Source organism: Balaenoptera acutorostrata, chromosome 2 (assembly GCF_949987535.1).
Source record: "Balaenoptera acutorostrata chromosome 2, mBalAcu1.1, whole genome shotgun sequence".
Taxonomy (NCBI): Eukaryota; Metazoa; Chordata; class Mammalia; order Artiodactyla; family Balaenopteridae; genus Balaenoptera; species Balaenoptera acutorostrata.
Window position 1 is genome coordinate 49,135,643 of NC_080065.1, and position 26,630 is coordinate 49,162,272.

General features: G+C 37.2%; 1 protein-coding gene across 2 annotated transcripts in view; it reads left to right on the forward strand.

The window, feature by feature from the left end:
- Positions 1–26,175, forward strand: part of RAB3C (RAB3C, member RAS oncogene family) — a 301,062-nt gene extending 274,887 nt beyond the window's left edge. For both annotated transcript variants that reach the window (XM_007176087.2, XM_007176086.3), the window contains exon 5: positions 20,180–26,175. In XM_007176087.2, the coding sequence (XP_007176149.1) occupies positions 20,180–20,367 (188 nt within the window). In that variant the 3' untranslated portion in view covers positions 20,368–26,175. The remainder of the gene's footprint in view (positions 1–20,179) is intronic.
- The last annotated feature ends 455 nt before the right edge of the window (positions 26,176–26,630 follow it).

Here is a 26,630-nt window from a genome sequence, read left to right on the forward strand (position 1 = left end):
AAGCTTCCTTTCCTCTGTATTGTTGATCTGAGCTTTTCCCACATATGAAGTGTGTTAAGCTAATATCTGCAGAGGGAAGGACCAGGAGGAAACCTCTTCATTGAGCAGGAATGATCCTTGCATCGTTTCAGAATACTAACAAAGCAGGAGAAAGCTACCAACTAGTCAGGCCTGGCTAAGGGCAAGGACTCAAAGACTAGAATACTTGGCCTTTTATTTTAGCAACACAGACCTTTGGCTGAACTCTCATTCTCCAGCTTTTGTCTGCTTTCTGTGGCCCTTCTTCAGGCAAGTGGGTCAAAATCCTTATCAATTCCTCTAAAGTCTGTCTCCAGGCTGGGGCCCAGCAGGGAACAAGTTAATACCATAGCTCATTGTGCTGCTCAGAAATCCCTAGATCTGGCCCAAATGTCACCCACCTGGCAACAGAATGACCTTTCCTTGCTGCTCTGGTTCATTCAATTCCACAGGAAAGGGAAGATAAGACATTGAAACTGCAACTAGAAAGTCTTCTCATTTAGGAGTTTGGGAATAGAAACCTAAGGACAGATCATAGATTTTTAACAATTAGAGATGAAAATGATTTACTGCACTATGATTTTTACGGAACGAAAAACCAGTTGTAATTTTTTTCTCTCAGAATGAAGTTGAAAACAGTCATAGTGCCCCAAAGGGTGTTTAGGATTTTCCTGGGGTGGAGAAAGAGAAACAGTTCCCCAGAATGTCTTATGGGAACAAATGGTATTTCACAACGTGGCATAGCCATTGATGCGTGGGAATACGAAGAGGCTGAGAAGGTGGTAGTTAATGCTCAATATTTGAGTTGTGATTATTACCACTAATGCAGTACAATTGCAAGGGGAACAGAGTCTCCTGTGGGGTGCTGTGACATTTCAGTACTCTTCAGGTGCCAAGGGAAGCCTGCCCGGGACTTGCTACCTTGATGAGCAGCATGCTTTCAGCCTTAAGCTACCCTGTGTGGGTATTGGTCTGAAAAAGTGCCAGACTTCTGTGGGACCCGGCACTCACTTGACCTTCAGGGAGCCAAGTAGAGAGTGTGGTACCAGCAGCCAAGCTGAGTGTGGTTCGTGTTCCTCATATTCATCAGAATGTATTCAAATGTCCTCCCTGATAAGCAGCTTCTCTGTCACCTCCACTGAGGCTAGAGCAAAAACAATGGACAAATACCTGTTTGAAAAGTTTGTGTTGGGCATGAGGTGATATTTTCTGATTGACAGAATCCTTTATCGGTGGAATGGTTCCCCCAGTAGGGCATGGAGATTCCTTCTGGAGAGATCTCTTCTGGACAACATACATTCTCATTCATTTAAAACAGTGATCCTTAATAAATACATATATACATACACCTTATTGAGATCTAATTCACATACCATGCAATTCACCCATTTAGAGTGTTCAATTCAGTGGTTCTTAGTATATTCACAAAGCTGTGCAACATTTACCACAATCAATTTTCATCACCCCAGGAAGAAACGCTATGCTCATTACTGTCTACTTCCTATTTCTCCTGACTCTATAGATTTGCCTGTTTTGGACATGTCATATAAATGGAATCATATACTATGTAGTCCTTTTTTGTCTGACTTCTTTCACTTAACATGTTTTCAAGGTTTATCTACATTGTAGCCTGTATCAGTAGTTTACAGCTGAAAGATATTCCATTATATGCATATTCCATATCTTATTTATCCATTCAGCAGTTGATGGACACTCAAGCTGTTTCTTTTTGTTTATTATAACTATTGCTATTATAAACATCTCTGTGTAAGATTTGTGTGGACGTTTGTTTTCATTTCTCATGGTAATGTACCTAGAAGTGGAATTGCTGGGTCATACAGTAAGTATGTTTTAACTATTTGAGAAACTGTCAGAATGTTTTCCAAAGAAACTGCATCATTTTACACTCCCATCAGCAATGTATAAGGATAGTAAATCTTTTGTAACTGGAAGTTTGTACTCTTTGATCCCCCATTTTGCCTACCCTGCCAACCCCACCTCTGGCAGCCACCAATCTGTTCTCTGTATCTCTGAGCTTAATCTTTTTGTTTTACATATAAATTAGATCATACAGCATTTGTCTTTCTCTGTTTGAAGGCATTATGCTGAGTGAAATAAGTCAAGTTCTATCCATGTTGTTGCAAATGGCAAGATTTCATCTTTATATGGCTGAATAATGTTCTATTTTGTGTGTGTGTGTGTGTGTGTGTGTGTGTGTGTATATATATATATATATACACACACACACATGTGTATATACACATATATCACATTTTTTAAATTCATTCACCCAATCTGTGTACTCTTAGGTTGTTTCCATGTCTTAGCTATTGTAAATAATGCTGCTATAAACATGAGGGTGCATATGTTTTTTCCAGTTATTGTTTGGTCTCTTCAGATAAACAACCAAAGTGGAATTGCTGGATCATACAGTACTTCTATTTTGAATTTTTTTAGGAACTCCATTCTGCTTTCCACAGTGGCTGCACCAATTTACATTCCCACCAACAGTACACAAGGGTTCCCTTTTCTCCACATTCTTGCCAACACTTATTTTGTTTTTGATAATAGCCAGTCTGACAGGTGTGAGGTGATGTCTCATTGTGGTTTTGATTTGCATTTCCCTGATTAGTGATGTTGAGCATCTTTTCATGTACCTCTTGGCCACCTGTTTGTCTTCATCAGAAAAATGTCTGTTTAGATCCTCTGCTCATTAATTAGAGTGTTTTGTTTTGTGTTTTGCTATTGATATATGTAGGTTACCTTTTAATTCTGTTGATGGTTTCCTTAGAAGCTTTTTAATTTGATGTAGTCCCACTTGTTTGTTTTTGTTGCCCTTGCTTTTAGAGTCAGATCTAAAATATCATCACCAAGACCATTATCAAGAAGTTTACTGCTCATGTTTTCTTCTAGGAGTTTTATAGTTTTAGGTCTTACATTCAATCATTTATCCATTTTGAGTTAATTTTTGTGTATGGTCTAAGTTAGTGATCCAGTCTTATTCTTCTCCATGTGGTTGTACAGTTTTCTCATCACCACTTATTAAAGAGACTGTCCTTTCTCCATTGTATATTTTTGGCTCCTTTGTTATAAATTAATTGACCACCTCTACATGGTTCTTCCTGGGCTCTCTTTTCCACTGATCTGTGTGTCTGTTTTTATGCCACAAAATACTGTTTTGATTACTATAGCTTCATAATATAGTTTGAAATCAGGGAGCATGTTATCTCTAGCTTTGTTCTTGCTCAAGATTGCTTTGACTATTTGGGGTGTATTGTGTGGTTTCATATAAAATTTAGGATTGTTTATTCTATTTCTGTGAAAAGAGCCATTGGAATTTTGATAGGGATTTCATTGAATCTGTAGATTCCTTTGGGTAGTATGGACATTTTAACAATACTCTTCCAATCTATGAGCATGAACTATCTATCTTTTCATTTATTTGTATCTTCAATTTTTTTCATTAATGTCTTGCAGTTCAGTATACATATCTTTCACCACCTAGGTTAAATTTATTTTATTCTTTTTTAATGTAATTGAAAATGGGATTTTTAAAAATTTCTCTGATTATTTGTTATTAGTGAATAGAAACAAAACAGATTTTTGTAATTGATTTTGTATCCTGAAACTTTACTGAATTTGTTTATTAGTTCTACAGTTTTGTGATGGAGTCTTTAGGGTTTTCTATACTTAATATGTCATCTGCAGGTAGTGACAGTTTTACTCCTTCCTTTCCAATTTGGATGCCTTTTATTTCCTTTTCTTGCCTGATTTCTCTGACTAAAACTTCCTCTACAATGGTGAATCAAAGTGGCAAGAGATGGTATTTCTGCCTTGTTCCTTGATCTTAGAGGAAAAGCTTTCAGCTTTTCACCATTGAGTATGATGTTAGCTGTGGGCTGGGCATATATGGCCTTCATTATGTTGAAGTACAGTCCCTCTGTGAGAGTTTTTTTATCATACATCGTTGCTGAATTTTGTTAAATGCTTTTTCTGCACCTATTGAGATGATCATGATTTTTATCCTTCATTTTGTTCATGTGGTATATCATGTTGAATCATCCTTGCATCCCTGGAATATAGCCCACTTAATCATGGTGTATAAACTTCTTTTAATGTATTGTTGAATTTGGTTTGCTAATATTTTGTTGAAGATTTGTTCTTTAGGGATATTGATGTGTAATTTTCTTTTCTTGTTGTGTCCTTGTTTTGGCATCTGGATAATGCTGATATCATAAAATGAAGTGTTGCTATTAATTCTTCTTTGCTAGAATTCACCAGTGAAGCCATCTGGTCCTGGGCTTTTATTTTTTGAGAGGTTTTTGATGACTGATCCAGTTTCCTTACTAGTAATTGTTCTGTTCAGATTATTTCTTCATGATTCCAGCTTGGAAAAATTCCTAGAAACATAAGTTGTCCAATTTGTTGGCATATAATTATTCATGGCAGTCTCTTATGAACCTCTGTATTGCTGTGGTAATGTCTCTTCTTTCATTTCTGGTTTGAGTTCTCTTTTTTCTTGGAGAGTCTAGCTATGGGTTTGTCAATTTTGCTTATCTTTTCTGAGAACCAGCTATTACTTTTTTGTTTGTTGCTACTTCATTCATTTCAACTCTGATCCTTGTCAATTCCTTCCTTCTGCTAACTTTGGGCTTTGTTTGTTCTCTCTTCTTTTTCTAGTTTCTTGAGGTATTAAGTTTGAGATTCTTCTTGTATCTTAATAGAGGCATTTATCACTAAGGTTTTTTTTTAATTTTGGTAAAATACACATAAAAATGGCTAACATGGTAAATTTTATGTTAAGTGAACAGTTCAGCATGTATTCACTTTGTTTTGCAACCAATCCCCAGAACATCTTGCAAAAGTGAAACTCTTGACAACTGTTTTTCCCTCCCCCAGACTCTGGCTGTCCACCTTCAGTCTCTCTGAATTTGACATTTTTGTGACTGGTTTATTTCACATTGCATGATTTCAAGATTCACACATGTTGTAGCATGTGTCTGTCAGAATTTCTTTTAAGGCTGAATAATAGTCCAGTGTATGTATATATCACATTTTGTTTATCCATTCATCAGTTGATTGATACTAGGGTTAGCTTCCACCTTTTGGCTATTGTGAATGATGCTGTAATGAACATGGGTGTAGAGAGGCTAGTGAATCTTAACCTTTTGTGTGCATAAGAAACCACCTAAGGAAGGAGCTAGTTAAAGGGCATATTCAAGACACTTCTCCTCCTCACAATTCCAGTTCAGTATGTCTGGGGTGAAGTTTAAGTACCTCAGGTGATTCTACTGCAGGTAGACCTCTACTGGTATGATGTTAGGGTGTAGGCTCACATCCCTTGGGCAGAAGAGTGAAATCTGGTTTGTACCACCTCTCTGCTGCCTCACCCTGGGACAACATTAAATGCACCATCATTTACATTATAGGGATCCCAAAAGGAGAAGAGAGAGAGAAAGGGCCTGAGAAAATATTTGAAGAGATTATAGCTGAAAACTTCCCTAACATGTGAAAAGAAACACTCACAGAAGTCCAGGAAGTGTAGAGAGTCCCATACAAGATAAACCCAAGGAGGAATACCAAGACACATTCTAATCAAACTGACAAAAATTAAAAACAAAGAGAAAATAGTAAAAGCAACACACAAGGGACTCCACATAAAGTTATCATCAGAAACTGTGTAAGCCAGAAGGGAGTGGCATGATATATTTAAAGTAATGAAAGGGGAAAACCTACAAACAAGAATACTCTACCCAGCAAGACTCTCATTCAGACTCAGCAGAGAACTCAAAAGCTTTATAGACAAGCAAAAGCTAAGAGAATTCAGCACCACCACACCAGCCTAACAACAAATGCTAAGGGACCTTCTCTAGGTGGGGAAAATAAAGGCCATAATTAGAAACAAGAAAATTACAAATGGGAAAGCTCACCAGTAAAGGCAAACATACAGTAAAGGTAGGAAATCATCCACACAAAAATAGGATATCAAACCCAGCATTCGTCAGAAGAGGAGAGTACAAATGCAGGATATGGGAAATGCAATGGAAATTAAGAGACCAGTAACTTAAAACACTCTTGTTTATATATAGACTGCTATATCAAAACCTCTTGGGAACTGCAAACCAAAAATATACAATAGATACATACACACAAGAGAAAAAGGAATCCAAACCTAACACTAAAGATAGTCATCAAATCACAAGAGAACAAAAGGGTACTGGAAGAAAAAAGACTTACCAAAACAATTGACAAAATAGCAATAAGAACATACATATCAGTAATTACCTTAAATGTAAATGGATTAAATGCTCCAATCAAAGCATAGACTGGCTGAAGGGATATAAAAAGAAGACCTGTATATATACTGTCTACAAGAGACTCACTTCAGACTGAGGGGCACAAACAGACTGAAAGTGAGGGGATGGAAAAAGATATTCCATGCAAATGGAAATCAAAAGAAAGCTGGAGTAGCAATACTCATATCAGACAAAATAGACTATAAAATTAAGACTGTTGTAAGACACAAAGGACACTACATAATGATCAATGGGTCAATCCAGGAAGAAGATATAACAATTGTAAATATGTATGCACCCAACATAGGAGCACCTCAATATATAAGGCAAATGCTAATAGCCATAAGGGGAGAAATCAACAGTAACACAATAGTAGTGGGGGATTTTAACACCTCACCTCCATCAATGGACAAACCATCCAGACAGAAAATCATTTAAGTCCTGGGTTTCCTTACTGACACATTAGACCAGATGGACTTAATATATGTAGAACATTCCATCCAAATGCAACAGAATACACATTCTTTTCAGGTGCACATGAAACATTCTTCATGATAGATCATAACTTGGGCCACAAATCAAGCCTTGATGAATTTAAGAAAATTGAAATCATATCAAGCATCTTTCCCAATCACAACCCTATGAGATTAGAAATCAATTACAGGAAAAAGAAACTGTAACACAAACACAAACACATGGAGGCTAAACAATATGCTACTAAATAACCAATGGATCACTCAAGAAATCAGAGGAAATCAAAAACATACCTAGAGACAGATGACAATGAAAACATGATGATCCAAAACCTATCAGAGGCAGCAAAAAAGCAGTTCTAAAAGGGAAGTTTATAGCAATACAACCTCACCTCAGGAAACAAGAAAAATCTCAACCTAACCTTACATCTAAAACAACTAGAGAAAGAAGAACAAACAAAACCCAAAGTTAGTAGAAGGAAAAATCATAAAGATCAGAGCAAAAAAAAAAATGAAATAGAAATGAAGAAAAGAGTAGAAAAGATCAGTGAAGGCTGGTTCTTTAGAAAGACAAACAAAATCAATAAACCTTTTGCCAGACTCATCAAGGAAAAAAGAAGGCTCAAATCAATAAAAATAGAAATGAGGGAGGACCTTCAAGATGGCAGAGGAGTAAGACGTGGAGATCAACTCCCTCTACACAAATACATCAAAAATACATCTACATGTGGAACAGCTCCTACAGAACACCTACTGAACACTGACAGAGACCTCAGACTTCCCAAAAGGCAAGAAACTCCCCACATACCTGGCTGTGTGGCTGACAGGGTCTTGGTGCTCTGGCTGGATGTCAGGCCTGAGCCTCTGAGGTGAGAGAGCTGAGTTCAGGACATTGGTCCAGAAGAGACCTCCCGGTACCTCATAATATCAATCAGCAAGAGCTCTCCCAGAGATCTCTCTCTTAACACTAAGACCCACCTCCACTCAACGACCAGCAAGCTCCAGTGCTGGACATCCCATGCCAAACAACTAGCAAGACAGAACACAATGCCACCCATTAGCAGAGAGGCTGCCTAAAATCATACTAAGTTCACAGACACCCCAAAACACACCTCCAGATGTAGCCCTGACTGCCAGAAAGACAGGAAACAGAACACAGGCACCAGTCCCCTCCACCAGGAAGCCTACACAACCCACTGAACCAACTTTACCAACTGGTGGCAGACACCAAAAACAATGGGAACTACGAACCTGCAGCCTGTGAAAAGAGACCCCAAACACAGTAAGTTAAGCAAATGAGAAGACAGAGAAACACACAGCAGATGAAGGAGCAAGGTAAAAACCCACCAGACCAAACAAATGAATGGGAAATAGGCAGTCTACCTGAAAAAGAATTCATAGTAATGATAGCAACAGTGATCCAAAAACTTGGAAATAAAATGGAGAAAATATAAGAAACATCTAACAAGGACCTCGAAGAACTAAAGAGCAAACAATGATGAACAACACAATAAATGAAATTTAAAATTCTCTAGAAGGAATCAATAGCAGAATAACTGATGCAGAAGAACAGATAAGTGATCTGGAAGATAAAATAGTGGAAATAACTGCTGTAGAACACAATAAAGAAAAAAGAATGAAAAGAATTGAGGACAGTCTCAGACACCTCTTGGAAAACATTAAGTGCACCAACATTTGAATTATAGGCGTCCAGAAGAAGAAGAGAAAAAGAAAGGGACTGAAAAAATATTTGAAGAGGTTATAGTTGAAAACTTCCCTAATATGGGAAAGGAAATAAAGCCCAGGAAGCACAGATTTTCCCATGCAGGATAAATCCAAGGAGAAACATGCCAAGACACATATTAATCAAACTATCAAAAATTAACTACAAAGAAAAAGTATTAAAAGCAGGAAGGGAAGAGTGACAAATAACATACAAGGGAATCCACATAAGGCTAACACTTGATCTTTCAGCAGAAACTCTGCAAGCCAGAAAGGAGTGGCAGGACATATTGAAAGTGATGAAAGGGAAAACCTACAACCAAGATTACTCAACCCAGCAAGGATCTCATTCAGATTTGATGGAGAAATTAAAACCTTTACAGACAAGCAAAAGCTAAGAGAATTCAGCACCACCAAACCAGCTTTACAACACAGGCTAAAGGAACTTCTCTAGGCAGGAAACACAAGAGAAAGAAAAGACCTAAAATAACAATCCCAAAACAATTAAGAAAATGGTAATAGGAACATACATATCAATAATTACCTTAAATGTAAGTGGATTAAATGCTCCAACCAAAAAACATAGACTGGATGAATGGATACAAAAACAAGACCCATACATATCCTTTCTACAAGAGACCCACTTCAGACCTACAGACACATACAGACTGAAAGTGAGGTGATGGAAAAAGATATTCCATGCAAATGGAAATCAAAAGAATGCTGGAGTAGCAGTTCTCATATCAGACAAAATAGACTTTAAAATAATGACTATTACAAGAGACAAAGAAGGACACTACATAACGATCAAGGGATCAATCCAAAAAGAAGATATAACAATTGTAAATATTTATGCACCCAACATAGGAGCACCTCAATACATAAGGAAAATGCTAAAAAGCCATAAAAGGGGAAATCAACAGTAACACAGTCATAGTAGGGGACTTTAACACTCCAGTTTCACCAATAGACAGATCATCCAAAATGAAAGTAAATAATGAAACACAAGCTTTAAATGACACATTAAACAAGATGGACTTAATTGATATTTGTAGGACATTCCATCCAAATGCAACAGAATACACTTCTCAAGTGCTCATGGAACATTCTCCAGGATAGATCATATCTTGGGACACAAACGAAGCCTTGATAAATTTAAGAAAATTGAAATCGTATCAAGTATCTTTTCCAACCACAACATTATGAGACTAGATATCAATTAAAGGAAAAAATCTGTAAAAAATACATACACATGGAGGCTAAACAATACACTACTAAATAACCAAGAGATCACTGAAGAAATCAAAGAGGAAATCAAAAATTACCTAGAAACAAATGACAATGAAAACAAAATAACCCAAAACCTATAGGATGCAGCAAAAGCAGTTCTAAGGAGGATGTTTATAGCAATACAACACTACCTCAAGAAACAAGAAAAATCTCAAATAAACAACTTAATCTTACACCTAAAGCAATTAGAGAAAGAAGAACAAAAGAACCCCAAAGTTAGCAGAAGGAAAGAAATCATAAAGATCAGATCAGAAAAAATAAAAAAGAAATGAAGACAACAATAGCAAAGATCAATAAGACTAAAAGCTCGTTGTTTGAGAAGATAAACAAAATTGATAAACCATTAGCCAGATTCATCAAGAAAAAAAGGGAGAAGACTCAAATAGAATTAGAATTAGAAATGAAAAAGGAGAAGAATTAGAATTAGAATTCTAAATAGAATTAGAATTACAAATGAAAAAGGAGAAGTAACAACTGACACTGCAGAAATACAAAGAATCATGAGAGATTACTACAAGCAACTATATGCCAATAAAATGGACAACCTGGAAGAAATGGACAAATTCTGAGAAAAGCACAACCTTTCGAGACTGAACCAGGAAGAAATAGAAAATATGAACAGACCAATCACAAGCACTGAAATTGAAACTGTGATTAAAAACCTTCCAACAAACAAAAGCCCAGGACCACATGGTTTCACAGGTGAATTATATCAAACATTTAGAGAAGAGCTAACACCTATCCTTCTCAAACTCTTCCAAAATATAGCAGAGGGAGGAATTCTCCCAAACTCATTCTATGAGGCCACCATCACCTTGATACCAAAACCAGAAAAAGGTATCACAAAAAAAAACAACAGGCCAGTATCACTGATTAACATAGATGCAAACATCCTCAACAAAATGCTAGCAAATAGAATCCAACAGCACATTAAAAGGATCATACACCATGATCAAGTGGGGTTTATCCCAGGAATGCAAGGATTCTTAATATATGCAAATCAATCAATGTGATAAACCATATTAACAAATTGAAGGAGAAAAAACATATGATCATCTCAGTAGATGCAGAGAAAGCTTTTGGCAAAATTCAACACCATTTATGATAAAAATCCTCCAGAAAGTAGGCATAGAGGGAACTTTCCTCAACATAATAAAGGCCATATATGACAAACCCACAACCAACATTGTTCTCGATGGTGAAAAAGAGAAACCATTTCCTCTAACATCAGGAACAAGACAAGGTTGCCACTCTCACCACTGTTATTCAACATATTTTTGGAAGTTTTACGCACAGCAATCAGAGAAGAAAAAGAAATAAAAGGAATACAAATTGGAAAAGAAGAAGTAAAACTGTCACGGTTTGCAGATGACATGATACTATACATAGAGAATCCTAAAGATGCTACCAGAAAACTCCTAGAGCTAATCAATGAATTTGGTAAAGTAGCAGGATGCAAAATTAATGCACAGAAATCTCTTGCATTCCTATACACTAATGATGAAAAATCTGAAAGAGAAATTAAGGAAACACTCCCATTTACCACTGCATCAAAAAGAATAAAATACCTAGGAACAAACCTACCTAAAGAGACGAAAGACCTGTATGCAAAAACTATAAGACACTGATGAAAGAAATTAAAAATGATAGAAACAGATGGAGAGATATACCATGTTCTTGGATTGGAAGAATCAACATTGTGAAAATGAATGTACTACCCAAAGCAATCTACACATTCAATGCAATCCCTATCAAACTACCAATGGCATTTTTCACAGAACTAGAAAAAAAAAATTCACAATTTGTATGGAAATACAAAAGATCCTGATAGCCAAAGCAATCTTGAGAATGTAAAACAGAGCTGGAGGAATGAGGCTCCCTGACTTCAGACTATACTACAAAGCTACAGTAATCAAGACAGTATAGTACTGGCACAAAAACAGAAATATAGATCACTGGAACAGGATAGAAAGCCCAGAGATAAACCCACACACATATGGTCACCTTATCTTTGATAAAGGAATCAAGAATATACAATGGAGAAAAGGCAGCCTCTTCAGTAACTGGTGCTGGGAAAACTGGACAGCTACATGTAAAAGAATGAAATTAGAACACTCCCTAACACCATACCCAAAAATAAACTCAAAATGGATTAAAGACCTAAATGTAAGGCCAGACACTAAAAAACTCTTAGAGGAAAACATAGGCAGAACACTTTATGACATAAATCACAACAGGATCCTTTTTGACCCACCTCCTAGAGAAATGGAAATAAAAACAAAAATAAACAAATGGGACCTAGTGAAACTTAAAAGCTTTTGCACAGCAAAGGAAACCAAAGGAAACCATAAACAAGATGAAAAGATAACCCTCAGAATGGGAGAAAATATTTGCAAACGAAGCAACTGACAAAGGATTAATCTCCAAAATATACAAGCAGCTCATGCAGCTCAATATCAAAAAAACAAACAACCCAATCCAAAAATGGGCAGAAGACCTAAAAAGACATTTCTCCAAAGAAGATATAAAGATTACCAACAAACAAATGAAAGGATGCTCAATATCACTAATCATTAGAGAAATGCAAAACAAAACTACAATGAGGTGTCACCTCATACCAGCCAGAATGGCCATCATCAAAAAATCTACAAACAATAAATGCTGGAGAGGGTGTGGAGGAAAGGGAACCCTCTTGCACTGTTGGTGAGAATGTAAATTGATACAGCCACTATGGAGAACAGCATGGAGGTTCCTTTAAAAAGTAAAAATAGAACTACCATAACACCCAGCAATCGCACTACTGGGCATCTACCCTGAGAAAACCATATTCCAAAAAAGTCATGTACCACAATGTTCATTGCACCTCTATTTACAATAGCCAGGACATGGAAGCAACCTAAGTGTCCATCAACAGATGAATGGATAAAGAAGATGTGGCACATATATATGATGGAATATTACTCAGCCATAAAAAGAAATGAAATTGAGTTATTTGTAGTGAAGTGGATGGACCTAGAGACGGTCATACAGAGTGAAGTAAGTCAGAAAGAGAAAAATAAATACCATATGCTAACATATATATATGGAATCTAAAAAAAATAATAAATGGTTCTGAAGAACCTAGGGGCAGGACAGGAATAAAGAAGCAGATATAGAGAATGGACTTGAGGACACTGGGAGGGGAAAGGGTAAGCTGGGACAAAGTGACATGGACATATATACACTACCAAATATCAAATAGATAGTAGTGGGAAGTAGCTACATCGCACAAGGAGATCAATTCGGTGCTGTGTGACCACCTAGAGGGGTGGGATAGGGAGGGTGGAAGGGAAATGCAGGAGGGAGGGGATATGGGGATATATGTATACGTATAGCTGATTCTCTTTGTTATACAGCAGAAACTAACACACCATTGTAAAGTAATCATACTCCAGTAAAGATGTTAAAAAATTAAAAATGAAAAAGAAGATACAATTGACACCACAGATATACAAAGTATCATAAGAACTACTACAAACAACTATATGCCAATAAAATGGACAACCTAGAAGAGATGAACAAATTCTTAGAAAGGTACAACCTTCTAAGACTGAACCAGGAAGAAACAGAAAATGTGAACAGACCCATCTCACAAGCACTGAAATTGAAACTGTGATTAAAAATCTTCCAAAAGCCCAGTACCAGAGGGCTTCTCAGGCAAATTCTGTCAAACATTTAGAGAAGAACTAACACCTATCCTTCTCAAACTCTTCCAAATAATTGAAGAGGAAGGAACACTCCCAAGCTCATTCTTTGAGGTTACCATCACCCTGATACCAAAACCAGATGAAGATACCACAAAAAAAGAAAATTACAGGGCAATGTCACTGATGAACATAGATGCAAAAATCCTCAATAAAAATACTAGCAAACCAAATCCAGCAACACATTAAAAGGATCATACATCATGATCAAGTGTGATTTATCCCAGGGATGCAAGGATTCTTCAATATATGCAAATCAATCAATATGATACGCCATATTAACAAACAGAAGGAGAAAAACCATATGATCATCTCAGTAGGTGCAGAAAAAGCTCTTGACAAAATTCAACACCCATTTATGATAAAACCTCTCCAGAAAGTGGGCATAGAGGGAACCTACCTCAACCTAATAAAGGCCACATATGACAAACCCACAGCAAACATCATTCTCAATGGTGAGAAACTGAAAGCATTTCCTCTAAGATCAGGAACAAGACAAGAATGCCCACTCTCACCACTTTTATTCAACATAGTTTTGGAAGTTCTAGCCATATCAATCAGAGAAGAAAAAGAAATAAAAGGAATCCAAATTGGAAAAGTAGTACAACTGCTTGCAGAAGACATGATACTATACATAGAAAATCCTAAAGATGCTACCAGCAAACTACTAGGGCTCATCAATGAATTCGGTAAAGCGGCAGGATACAAAATTAATACACTGGAATTTCTTGCATTTATATACACTAACAATGGAAGATCAGAAAGAGAAATTAAGGAAACAATCCCATTTATCATCACATCAAAAAGAATAAAATACCTAGGACTAAAACTACCTAAGGAGGCAAAAGACTTGTACTCTGAAAACTGTAATATGCTGATGAAAGAAATTGAAGACAAACAGATGGAAAGACACACCATGTTCCTGGATTGGAAGAATCAATATTGTCAAAATGACTATACTACCCACTGCAATCTACCAATTCAATGCAATTCCTATCAAATTACCAATGGCATTTTTTGCAGATCTAGAACAAAAAATCTTAAAATTTGTATGGAAACACAAAAAGCCCCAAATAGCCAAAGCATTCTTGAGAATGAAAAACTGAGCTGGAGAAATCAGGTTCCCTGACTTCAGACTATACTATAATGCTACAGTAATCAAAACAGTATGGTATTGACTTCCCTGGTGGCACAGTGGTTAAGAATCCGCCTGCCAATGCAGGGGACACAGGTTCAATCCCTGGTCCAGGAATATCCCACATGCCATGGGGCAACTAAGCCTGTGCGCCACAACTACTGAAGCCTGCACACCTAGAGCCCATGCTCCATAACAAGAGAAGCCCCAGCAATGAGAAGCCCACACATAACAATGAAGAGTAGTCCCCACTCTCCGCAACTAGAGAAAAGCCCACGCACAGCAACAAAGACCCAACGCAGCCAAAATAATAAATAAAATTAGAAAAAAAAAAAAAGCAGTATGGTACTGGTGCAAAGACAAATTGCTGTGTCAATGGACCAGGATAGAAAGCTCAGAAATAGACCCTTGCATCTATGGTCAATTAATCTACAACAAAGGAGGCAAGAATATACAATGGAGAAAAGCCAATCTTTTCAATAAGTGATGCTGGGAAAACTTGACAGCTACACGTAAATGAATGATATTAGAACACTATCTAACACCATACACAAAAATACACTCAAAATGGATTAAAGACCTAAATGTAAGGCTGGACACTATAAAACTCTTAGAGGAAGACAGGCAGAACACTCTTTGACATAAATCACAGCAGTATCTTTTTGGATCCACCTCCTAATGAAAATTAAAACAAAAATAAACAAATGGGACCCAATGAAACTTAAAAGCTTTTGCACAGCAAAGAAAACCATAAACAAGACAAAAAGACAACCCACAGAATGGGAGAAGATATTTGCGAATGAAGCAACCAGCAAGGGATTAATCTCCAAAATATACAAACAGCTCATGCAGCTCTATATCAAAAAACTAAAAACCCAGTCCCAAAATGGACAGATGATCTAAATAGACATTTCTCCAAAGAAGACATACAGATGGCCAAAAAGCACATGAAAAGATGCTCAACATCACTAATTATTAGAGAAATGCAAATCAAACCTACAAAGAGGTGTCACCTCACAATGATCAGAATGGCCAACATCAAAATATCTACAAACAATAAATGCTGGAGAGGATGTGGAGAAAAGGGAACCCTCCTAGACTGTTGGTGGGAATGCAAATTGGTACAACTGTTATGGAGAACAGTATGGAGGTTCCTTAAAAAACTAAAAATAGAGCTGCCATATGAGCTAGCAATCCCACTCCTGGGTTTTTTCCAGAGAAAACCATAATTTGAAAAGATACATGCACCCCAATGTTCATTGCAGCACTATTTACAATAGCTAAGACATGGAAGCAACTAATTGTCCGTCGACAGAGGAATGGATAAAGAAGATGTGATACATATATACAGTAGAATATTACTCAGCCATAAAAAAGAATGAAATAATGCCATTTGCAGCAACATGGATGGATCTAGAGATTATTATACTAAGTAAGACACTTAGAGAAAGACAAATATCTATTGATATTACTTATATGTGGAATCTAAAAAAATACAAATGAAATTATTTACAAAACAGAAACAGACTCACAGATTTCAAAAACAAACATGGTTACCAAAGGGGAAACACGGTGGCAGCGGATAAATCAGGAGTTTGGGATTAACATATACACACTACGCTATATAAAATAGATAACCAGCAAGAACTCTACTTAATATTCTTAATAATTTATATGGGAAAATAATCTGAAAAAGAATGAATGTATGTATGTGCATAACTGAATCACTTTGCTGTACACCTGAAACTAACACAACATTGTAAATCAACTTATAGTCCAATAAATTTTTTTAAAAAGAAGATGTTCTGAAACATGGTGCAAGGCTAATCCAGCTTGGGAACAGTGCTGTCTGTGCCAGAGAGAAATTAGAATGGATGATCAGTGTTTCTGTGATTAATTGAAAGTGTTCACTGATTTGTTAATGAAAACGTGTATGCTGCAATTATTAATAGTGGATGATAGAGTCTGAGGGACAGGTGTCCAAGGCTGTAGGCTAAGTCAGTAACCTATTTATTAGGAGATCTCTGTCACCCTTCACAATCAGCTTGCTCTGTGACCTTGGGCTACTTATTTGATCTGCCGAATCACACTGTCCTACCTAGTAAATTGGAAATGATCTTCAAAGTTTTATGAAAAAGACTGTTTCCTAGGGATCACTGACTGAAGTGCTGGCTTTCCACTGATGTTCATGTGTATGAGTGGGAGGTTAAATATTTCTAAGAACAAGGTCATGCCGCTATAGTTGAAGTTAGTATGATACATTGGGAGGTAATGGCCATAAAACCCAACGATGACTCAATAGAAGAATAAAGGCTGAAGTGTTTGAATTTGTGGTTACAATTTAGTCCATGAGCTTTAAACACCATGGACACGCATAGGTGTGGAGTGTGGTCGCACATAGAGTTGCTTGGATGAAGATACTGATTCCCCTGGATGGAGAATCATTTATTGCACAGTAAACTTGCTTTGCCCTGAATCCAAACAACCATATGCTAAAATAATGATGTTGAGTTTGATCCTGAATATCCCATTTTATGACAAACAGCACATGTGGTCAATGAGAGGAGGCCTAATTTCCAGAACCTTTCACATATTTCTCTATAGACATACAGCCGTCCTGATGGCCACCTTGATGAACCTTAAGCAGCACAAAATACCAGAGTACCTCTGGAATCATTAAGAAAAAATGTTTCATATGTTTCACCTGGAGTGTTAAATCTAGTTAATCACTCTCTAACTATGTAAATTGATGAAAATTTGTTGTATTACTTAACATAGAACTTCCAATTCAACTGGAACCAAACAGTAGGCTCTGCAGAGTATCTGAAGGAGGCAGAGAGTGTTCAGGTTTAGTTCCAATGCCAGCTTTGCCATTACTGGCTGATCAAGTAAATGAGCAAAGTACTCAGCCATTTTGTGCCTCTATTTCCTTTATCAATAATCTGGAGAAAATATTGGCACCTACCTTACAGATACAGTGTTTTAAATAGTACCTGTTCTACAGTAACCACCCAAATGTTAGTTTCTTACTATTATTGTTATAATAATAGCATTATTTAATTATATAATTATTATATAATAGCATTTTCTGGTTTGCTTGGCACTTTTCCATATATTTTCTCATTTGAGCCTAATGTAAGACAAATGTCATAAATAAGGAACATAAGAATAAAAACATGACTTTCCCATGGTCACAAAGCCAGTAAGTATTGCTCCTATGGCTAAATCTCCTACCTGACAATCCATCCCTCTCACCACATTATGGCAGTTCCTTCTCCATCCATGCTGGATAAATGGAGGGCTGTTATAATACGGTGTTCTCTTCCTGGGGTTCCAGGTTAAGGTCAAGACACAGAGCATTCTGGCTCCTGGGCTCAAGGATCATTTTACTGACCTCAAGTTGTACACCAGCAACACTGTGTGTCTCAAAGCCCAGATTAAAAGAATCACATTTAATAAAGGTTTGCATGGATTACTGTGGTTTTACAATGGCCAAATCTTTTATGATACCCTTCAAGTTCAGTGCCTTCCCCCAAATCATGCTAATAAATAAAAGATGTGTCAGCAGAAGAGATGAGAGAAAAATGAAACCTTTGGAGAAAATCCCGTAATTTGTCACAAATCTCATCTAGGGATCCTGATTTCAGTGGGGTTTTGGTATCTTGTGACTTAAAGCACCCTCCTGTTAACACTGAGAAAATCCCCACAAGGATGCAAATAGTTCTGACATCTAGGCAAGTATCTAAGCAATTGCGCTTTCCAAAATCTGGATCAAATTGTTGAAAGGTGAATGATATAGTCCTTTAGACTGCAAACATTAGAAAAGAGAATTCTGTTAACGCCAGATAGCATTTTCTGTAAAGAAAGAAATGAGGAATTTAAGAGACCTGTATAAACACTATCCAGAGAGACAAATGAAAGGGAAATACAAGGCAAAGAGGGCTTGAAATATTCACTGCTATTTTATAGAACCTGGCTTAACTCATGCTCGCTCCTTCAGCTCAAATCCTGTGGTTACTCGCTCGGATTTTAACAATAGAATACAGTAACTAAAGAAATTCGAGCTCAGATATAGTCATCTATCTTAACTAAATTAGAAATTTTAATTTCTAATTAAAATTGAAATTTTTAATTTAAATTTAAATTTTCTAAAAATTTCTAATTAAAATTGAAATTTTTAATTTAAATTTAAATTTTCTAACGAAAATTGCTTTTTGTTGTTTATCTTCAATACTGCTTAAGAAAATAAGTATTTCTAGCTCATGAGAGCGATTTTGACATGGATTCAAAGTATTAATCCATTTTTTTCTCTTTTGGCCCCAGGAGCTGGGATGAAATCACATGATTTAATCATTCTGAATCCATGTGGTTCCTCAGAGATAGGGCCAGATGTAACCAGAAGGATTTATAGGGTGTAAAATTCAGAATGGATTAGGACAGCATTTCTGTGTTCAACCCAATACATCCTAAATCAACATCCCCTGGATGGACCAGAGCAATCTCTGGCTGGCCTAGTGGGGAGGTTGTCATGGCAACTGACTGGCAAGCTCAGCCGGTGGAATGTGAATGCAAACAATAGAGTGACAAGGCTGTGTACAGAACAGCGTACTAAGGCTGCTTCTATCCAGGTACAGTGACACATCAGTCAACGCGTGAAACTGTCACTGCATTTTTTTGTAACCTCTTGCACTTCTGGCAGCTTATTTGAAATGTATCGTGTCCTTTCCCAGATGTTGATAAAACATTGCTGCTCACAGATAACAGAAGATATGGAAAAATCAGCACCAGTAGCTAGCTGCAATGGTATACAAAGACCCGGAGGGCTGTTAGGCTAACACCACTCAAATTTCCTAAAGGAGGTTGAAGCACGCCTAGGGTAAATCCAATGATTCTTTAGTGCCACCTTATGTCCAGTTAAACACTGGAAATTTACCAAAGGCCTACCCTCAAACGCTCTACTAGGCAGCAGTAGGACAGACATGGAAAAAGTTAGAGCTGCATTATGTTGGAGTTTGGGAGTCCCTTTCACAGCAGAATATGAACATGAAGTCTTCTAAGCCTCAAGTTAAAGAAAAAATGAAAATTAATAACTTTGGTAGAATCTGAAATGAGGAAAGAAAAAAAAAAGCCAAATAACCACAGACCTAGAAAAGATTAGAAGAGGCTGCATGCTGATCCAGGGGTTGTAGGAAGAGATGGCAGAGACAGACTGTGTCAAGGATTCTTCATGTCGTCCTTACTAACTCTAGCCAAGGCATTTTTTTTTTTTTTTTTTTTTTTTGTCTAGAGAAAAATAAGATGTGAACATCACTAATTCCACTTTATAACTCTTGTTAATGGATAGCAAGACGGTAGCATTTGTTCAAATGGCGCCTCATCCTGCCTCTCATCTCCCACCCAAACCAAACCTACCAGCCACTGCCGTCCTACCATCACCATGTCCCATTTAATTTCAGCAGAAGTATGAAGTGACCAAGCTGTGTTTCTCTGTGCTTCTTCCAGGTTTTGAGTTTTTTGAAACAAGTGCCAAGGATAACGTTAATGTGAAGCAGACATTTGAGCGCCTCGTGGATATCATCTGCGACAAAATGTCCGAGAGTTTGGAGACAGATCCAGCCATCACTGCCGCAAAGCAGAACACGAGGCTCAGGGAAACCCCTCCCCCACCTCAGCCCAACTGTGGCTGTTAGTGTCCCGGTACAGGCAGCTCCACAGGGGTTGGTTGCTAAAAATAGCATTTATAAATGGTCAATTAGCCTTCATTTATACTGCCTAATAATTATTTGAGGGAAATCTTTGATGTCTGTGGCTCGAACATGCATTCAATTCCGGGGAGATTTCCGGTGTTAATAAGTGGCAAATATGTGATCTTAACTTTGTAAGGACTATCCATCTATAAACATCTGATGTTTGCATGTGATTTGTTATTTGTCTTCTAGGCTCTTTTGGTTTCGGGTTTCTTAGATTAAGCTACTGCTGGGACCTCTGATTATAATTTCAGTACAGCTGAGTTTTGGGCTACGGGTTCAAATTATGCTATTCACTTGTAGGGATGATAACCAAGAAATTGGTTGCGTGTGTGGTGTGAGCAGGGCGAGATCTCAGGAGACCTTATTTGCTTTACTCTCAATCGAAAATCAAGTGGAAATGTTACTCATGATTAGGGAGACTGTCATGGATCTGGTTGGTGTACTGCTCAGGAAAGGTATCTATTTTTCAGTGTTACTATACCTGAGAAGACCATTGACTATAAAGAAATTGAAATATTGTTTAAGGCCCTTGCAAATTTACCAAGAGATTAATATTTACCTGACTGGAAGTAGATTTTAACCGTAGTCTTAGTTTAGATGTTTAAATAAGGAATACCTAACCCAAGACTGCACCACCCAACATTCTGAATATTTGAGGGCACTGACAGACAGAGGTTATCTGCTGAATGTGTTATGTAACAAGCGTCTTAACCAAGAAGGATATGAGTAGCAGTGGGATTCCAAGGCCTGAGCTCCCCCCATGACATATACCACCACGACTTTCTGGAACCATCACCAACTCTTGGAACAGAGGTTAAGTTGAAGCTTGTTAGAGCCCCTCTTCCCATGGGATGTAGGCTTGCTTCCCCAAACATTGCCTTCTGTTCGCATCTCCCTAGGTTCTTTTACCTGGCCAGAAGTCATTTAAACAGTATCTCCATGGCTCTCAGATTGAGGAAAAGACAATTATCATCTCTAATCTTTTTCAATCCAAGTATTTATACCTTTAAGGCATATCCCCATTCTGTAAGCCTTTAAACATGCTTAAGTTACTCAGAGACCACTCTTTGGAGCTGAGAGTTACAGAAAAACCTTAGGATGCCATAAGCAATTTCAGAGGAGAAAGGAAACCGTTTGAACACCCAGATTCTTTCTCCTAGAGACTCTTTCTCCTGGATATTCTGAAGACCATACATGATTAACAAGCAAACCAATCCCACCAGCGATTCTAAGTGAGGGCTGAAAAGAGAGACAGCATCTGTATCACCACCCAGCATTGTTTACAGCTAGAACTTTAAGTCAGCAGGCACACATTGGCATATTTGGAAGGGCAGTTCCATTAAGTGAACTTTCCCCTTTTTTGGTGATCATGTTAAAGATTTATTTCTCTTTTCAAAAATAGAGACACTTCCCATGAAACTATTGAGTGCAAGATTTTTGAGCAAGGATATTGATAGGGAAAGATGCATATCTAAAGAGATCTCTGGAGAATTAAATGCCTGCAAGTCAGGGAACTAGGTCACATACATTACTAGTAAGTTAGAAGATGAAAATTACAGGAGAAAGCATTTGGGATGTCTTAAGCATATCCACATTCTTATTATTTCTCATCTTCTTAGCTTAAGATCCACTAATTGGCAATAAATTTTCACTTTCGCACTCTGCAAGGTAGACCTTAGCCTAGTGAAGGCAAGAAGACATTAATGCCGTACTAGATTTTAATGGGGCAACTAGCTTCAAAAATCACAGAAATTAAAGTGAAGGGAAGAAAGAGAAGGCAGGGGCCATCAAAGCAGATTTGTTTCCAAAAGAAACCTGTTTGCATGATATTGTAATATTTCTTTAACATGGTCTAGAAAATGGCCATGTTAAATGATATAGCTGTTAAGCTGACTTTTACAATCTAATATGAAGCAATAGAATCAGGAAGACCTTCCCATCCTCTCTCAGACATGATCTCACATACATACGTACAGATGTCAAGGACCTAAATATGATGTCTCAGATGGCTTTTTCAGAAGGACGTTGATATGCATATTATTGTAAAATGGAAAGCAAAATCAGAGAGGGTAGAAAATTGGAAAGAAAGTTGAGTTTTGCCCTCTTGTAAACTCCTTCCCTGAAGAGCTAATTGCCATTGAAATTAAATGGCTCTAGAACCAGAAGACCTAAGCCAAGTACCCACCTACACAATGTCAAACATACCAGACTTGAGCTACTGTATGCCAGTCAGGGAAGCATAATGCAAGAATGGCCCAGGTGTCAGTGACAAGGGACATCCAATAATTAATTTCTATTTTCCAAACCTCAATGGAAGTAGAGGCTTACTAATTGATTCTCAGTTCTGAAGCCCCTACCCCAGTGTGAACTTCACTAAGTGAGACGCTTCCAAAAAGGATTGTCACAGAGCTCAATGAATTGAGCACCTATGCTCCTGCTGTAAAGCACATGGAAAGAGAGAGAAATTCTCTATTCCTAATCTCATCAAGAGATCCTGGTTTTAAAATCAAGTTTGGCAAAAGAAGAACCAGCCTAGGATTAACTAAGTAAACTTCTATTGGCATCAAGCTATATTATTTATAACACTGTGGTTCCAAGTGTTTTCACCCTTTAGGCCATCATGCACACAAATGTGTATACGCACACACATGCATACAATACCTCCCATATTCTGTCTGCCAACAGCTTAAATAACCACAGATCATTTTTACTAATGGCCTAACTAAATTTGTATTCAAAAGAACAAAGACATCTTACAAAGTGTATGTTTGTGTTACTGTGTAAATTGTAGACATCCATCTTTTGTCTTTGATGCAACTCAATTAGTGTTTCAAGAACAAATTTCTCTTCCTCTGTCACCCTTCTCCTCATCACCCCATCCCTCCGATTACTTTTATAATCAAACCTTGATTGTTTTGAGCAGATACTTCCAAGAGCTTTGGTTTGGGGACATTCCTTTCCGTTCTAAATGTAAATGAAAAATTGGACTGGAAATTATTTCTTCTAAACAGCCATTTAGTGGACCCGCATTTCAGCTTTCGGGGATGTGAGTGGATGTAGAAGGTGCATAAAGTTTCTTAAGTCCTAAGATGGCAGTTTACAAGTTAGCATTTTATCTATGGGCTTATAAGAAGAATTGCTTTAAGACAGTGAATTAGTTCATTGCCACTGCCCCCGCTGAGCAACCTCCACTGCCTTGATGAACTTCTAACCACCTCTTTAGGTTAACTTAAAATCATTATCCCTTTGCCCGCCTAGTAAATAAGTGCTAAGATTTTTATTTGGAATGGGAACTATGATGATGTCTTTGGTTGTTGCAGAAAGCTGCAGCGTTATGTTAAATGTGAACTATAAATTCCACTACAACCGCAATTATGCAAGACATCTATATACTCAACAAACAAATATGTATTTCACCTACTTAACTCTTATCTAGATTAATAACAGCTCTTTGGTTCAGCACATTGGTTATCTTTCAGGAACTAATTTAAACTTCCAATTTTAACTACATCTATGCTGAGGATAGACTTTCAGGGATATAATGTTCTTGTTTTAAAGTAAAATACAGTCTATTGTTAACTGAACTTCCATGAAGCTACATTAATTTTGGAGCGTGGTAGTCGGTAATCAGTGGCTCATTTTGATGTGCTTTATCCAATGTGTCTCTTTGTGCTCAGTGAGGATATACTGTGCCATCCTTCAGTCAACTGTGTGGCATCTGTGGGACTATATTAAAAATGTATCCAGACTCTACCAAGCTATCCCAAGGCTGAGGTAGCAGCTGCATGTGAAATACTAAGATAAATCTTAAAGTCATGATTAAAACCCTTCTAGGTCAAAAAGTGTTTAATAATTTTCATATACTATTGGAATGCTCCATCAGGAATTTTTGGCACGGCATACTTGGGAGGTGACCTTTCTGTCTGAAGAATGCTCTCTCTCTCTCTAAATTATAGTTTGCATGACTGGTAGCTAGAACTCTTTGTTCCTTTGTGTGTGTACTCACTCAGTGTGCCATGTCAGGCTGCCATGTGAGCAACTAGACCCATGTGGCCTTTCTAATCACCCCCTAGAAGATGCAGCCACTCCAGCTCTGCTTGGCTTTGCCCATATGTGTATAATACCTGTTTTAGGGGTCTGCCAGTAAAATGGTGAAGTCTTTCTGATCAACTGAAACATCAGGGTCAGCTTTTTAGATTCCTTTATATTTTAGGTAAATTTTTGATCAAAGCCAGTGAAAGACATAAACCTGTTTTATATTCTGAAACAAATTGGGGAAACTGGGTAAAAGATGAAGTTTATAACCAGGAAAAAAAAGCATCTTGATTATCTCTACAGTGCACCTAAAGGGTTCCAGGTTCTAAAAATACAATATCCTCTAAGGGGACAAAAACAGGTCTAGAGAATTTATTTAAAATATATCCACCTATTGTTGTTTCATAAATAAATGTTTTTTTCTTAAAAACCTTTACAGGAATGCTTGACACTCTAGTCAAATACTTCCCTTAAGGAGATTAAAATATTTACACTTGGGCCACACAGATAGTGTTGCCCCTCCCAGCACACACACACTCAAACACGGATACCTTTTCTATGAAGGAAAATTTCCATATATGGTGCTTTCTCAGTGCTAGGGAAAAGGGAGCTTTTACTATGCTCCAACAGCTGTAACTGGCATTTCCCTTAAAAAGGTCTACAAAATAGATTCTTCACACTGATTTGATTCGCATCTGTGCAGAGAATTAATTCCCATTAAAAGGGGAGGATAGAGAGAATATATTTTGCAAACCTTCTAAAGAAAAGAAATTACTTCAAAGCCTCTATCAGAGCTCGAGTATTAAGATCAGACCATGTAGCTAGTGGACAAATTGAGCTTCTATTTACAATTCTCTTTTCTACTTCCTGATTTTTTATCATTTCAGTTTTTTAAAGCACTATCCTCACAGAGTGACAGGACCAAGAACAGGAAATGAGACTCAAGTTTCACCATTTACCTCCCATCAGTACAGTTAGTGGTAGAGTTTCAACTGGTCATTACTTGCTGAAATGAGGTTGGGGGGCGGGGGTACCTGTGTATTTCATTCACCTGTGTTCATACTTTCCTTCATTGTGGACAACTGAGAGTTGGTTGTGGCTTTATTTCTTAATGGAAATGTTTCCATGGTCATATTATTTGGCACTAGAGGTTGCTTAGGTTCATGAATGCCATTCTTAAACGTGCAGATGGTACATGAGCCACAGACACCTGGCCTTTCAGGGACGTGAGCATAAATTACATCTGTCTAGTGGTTCCATATGCCTCATAAAAGTGAAATCTGGGGGTTGTTTGCTGTTTCAGTATGATGGTTTTCCATGCATTGTCTCATCATCCCTAGGATATGTGCTGAATGAAAACTTCCTGTAATTCCTGTTAATATATTGTTAATGTCAGACGTGATGTGATGCCGTTGAACTGTCCAAATGTACAACTACTTAATGGTGTTTGTGGAACTGAAATGTCTTAAATGTTGCATGAAATATGTTATAAAAATAGATTTGTTTTCTATTTTTCAACACCTCAGAATTGAGGGTTCATGGGCCAATAAGTGCAATATTTAATGACTTACTCAGTGTATATAAACTAGTGTGAAAGAGTGAATTATAATGAATGTGTGAGATGCTTTGATGGCTGTTTGACTTACTCAGATTATTTCGTGTAGCTGTATTTGTCTAGTGGTACAATTTATACAGTAAATACCTTATTGGTGTCATGTGAAACTCCTCTGTGCCTACTTCAAGGTATGGTTTTTTTCCCCCTATAAGACCAAACATTTAGGATCTGGGAATATATGTCAATTTTGCCTTTTAGAATTGTGGATTTTATTTTCAAGACAGAATGACTGTTAGTTTATTTTATATAGGCATTCCCTTCTTTAATTCAGAATTTTCCTTAAGCCTTTTATAAGAGGTTAATTTAGAAACCTAAGAAAAAATATGCACATAAGGAAAAGTCATTTTTATTTTTCTCTGAAATGTTGATCACATGTTCTGTCTCCTAAGAATTTTCACTCATATTTTTGTGTATATTTTATTGTTACTCAACCTTGTGTTTTGTTTGCAAATTTAACACTGTCAATCCTGAGAATCCTAAAATATTGATGTCTTTTTAGGTTGTAGCTAATGTTATATTCACTTTCAATTCTCAATTGTCCACACTGATAATA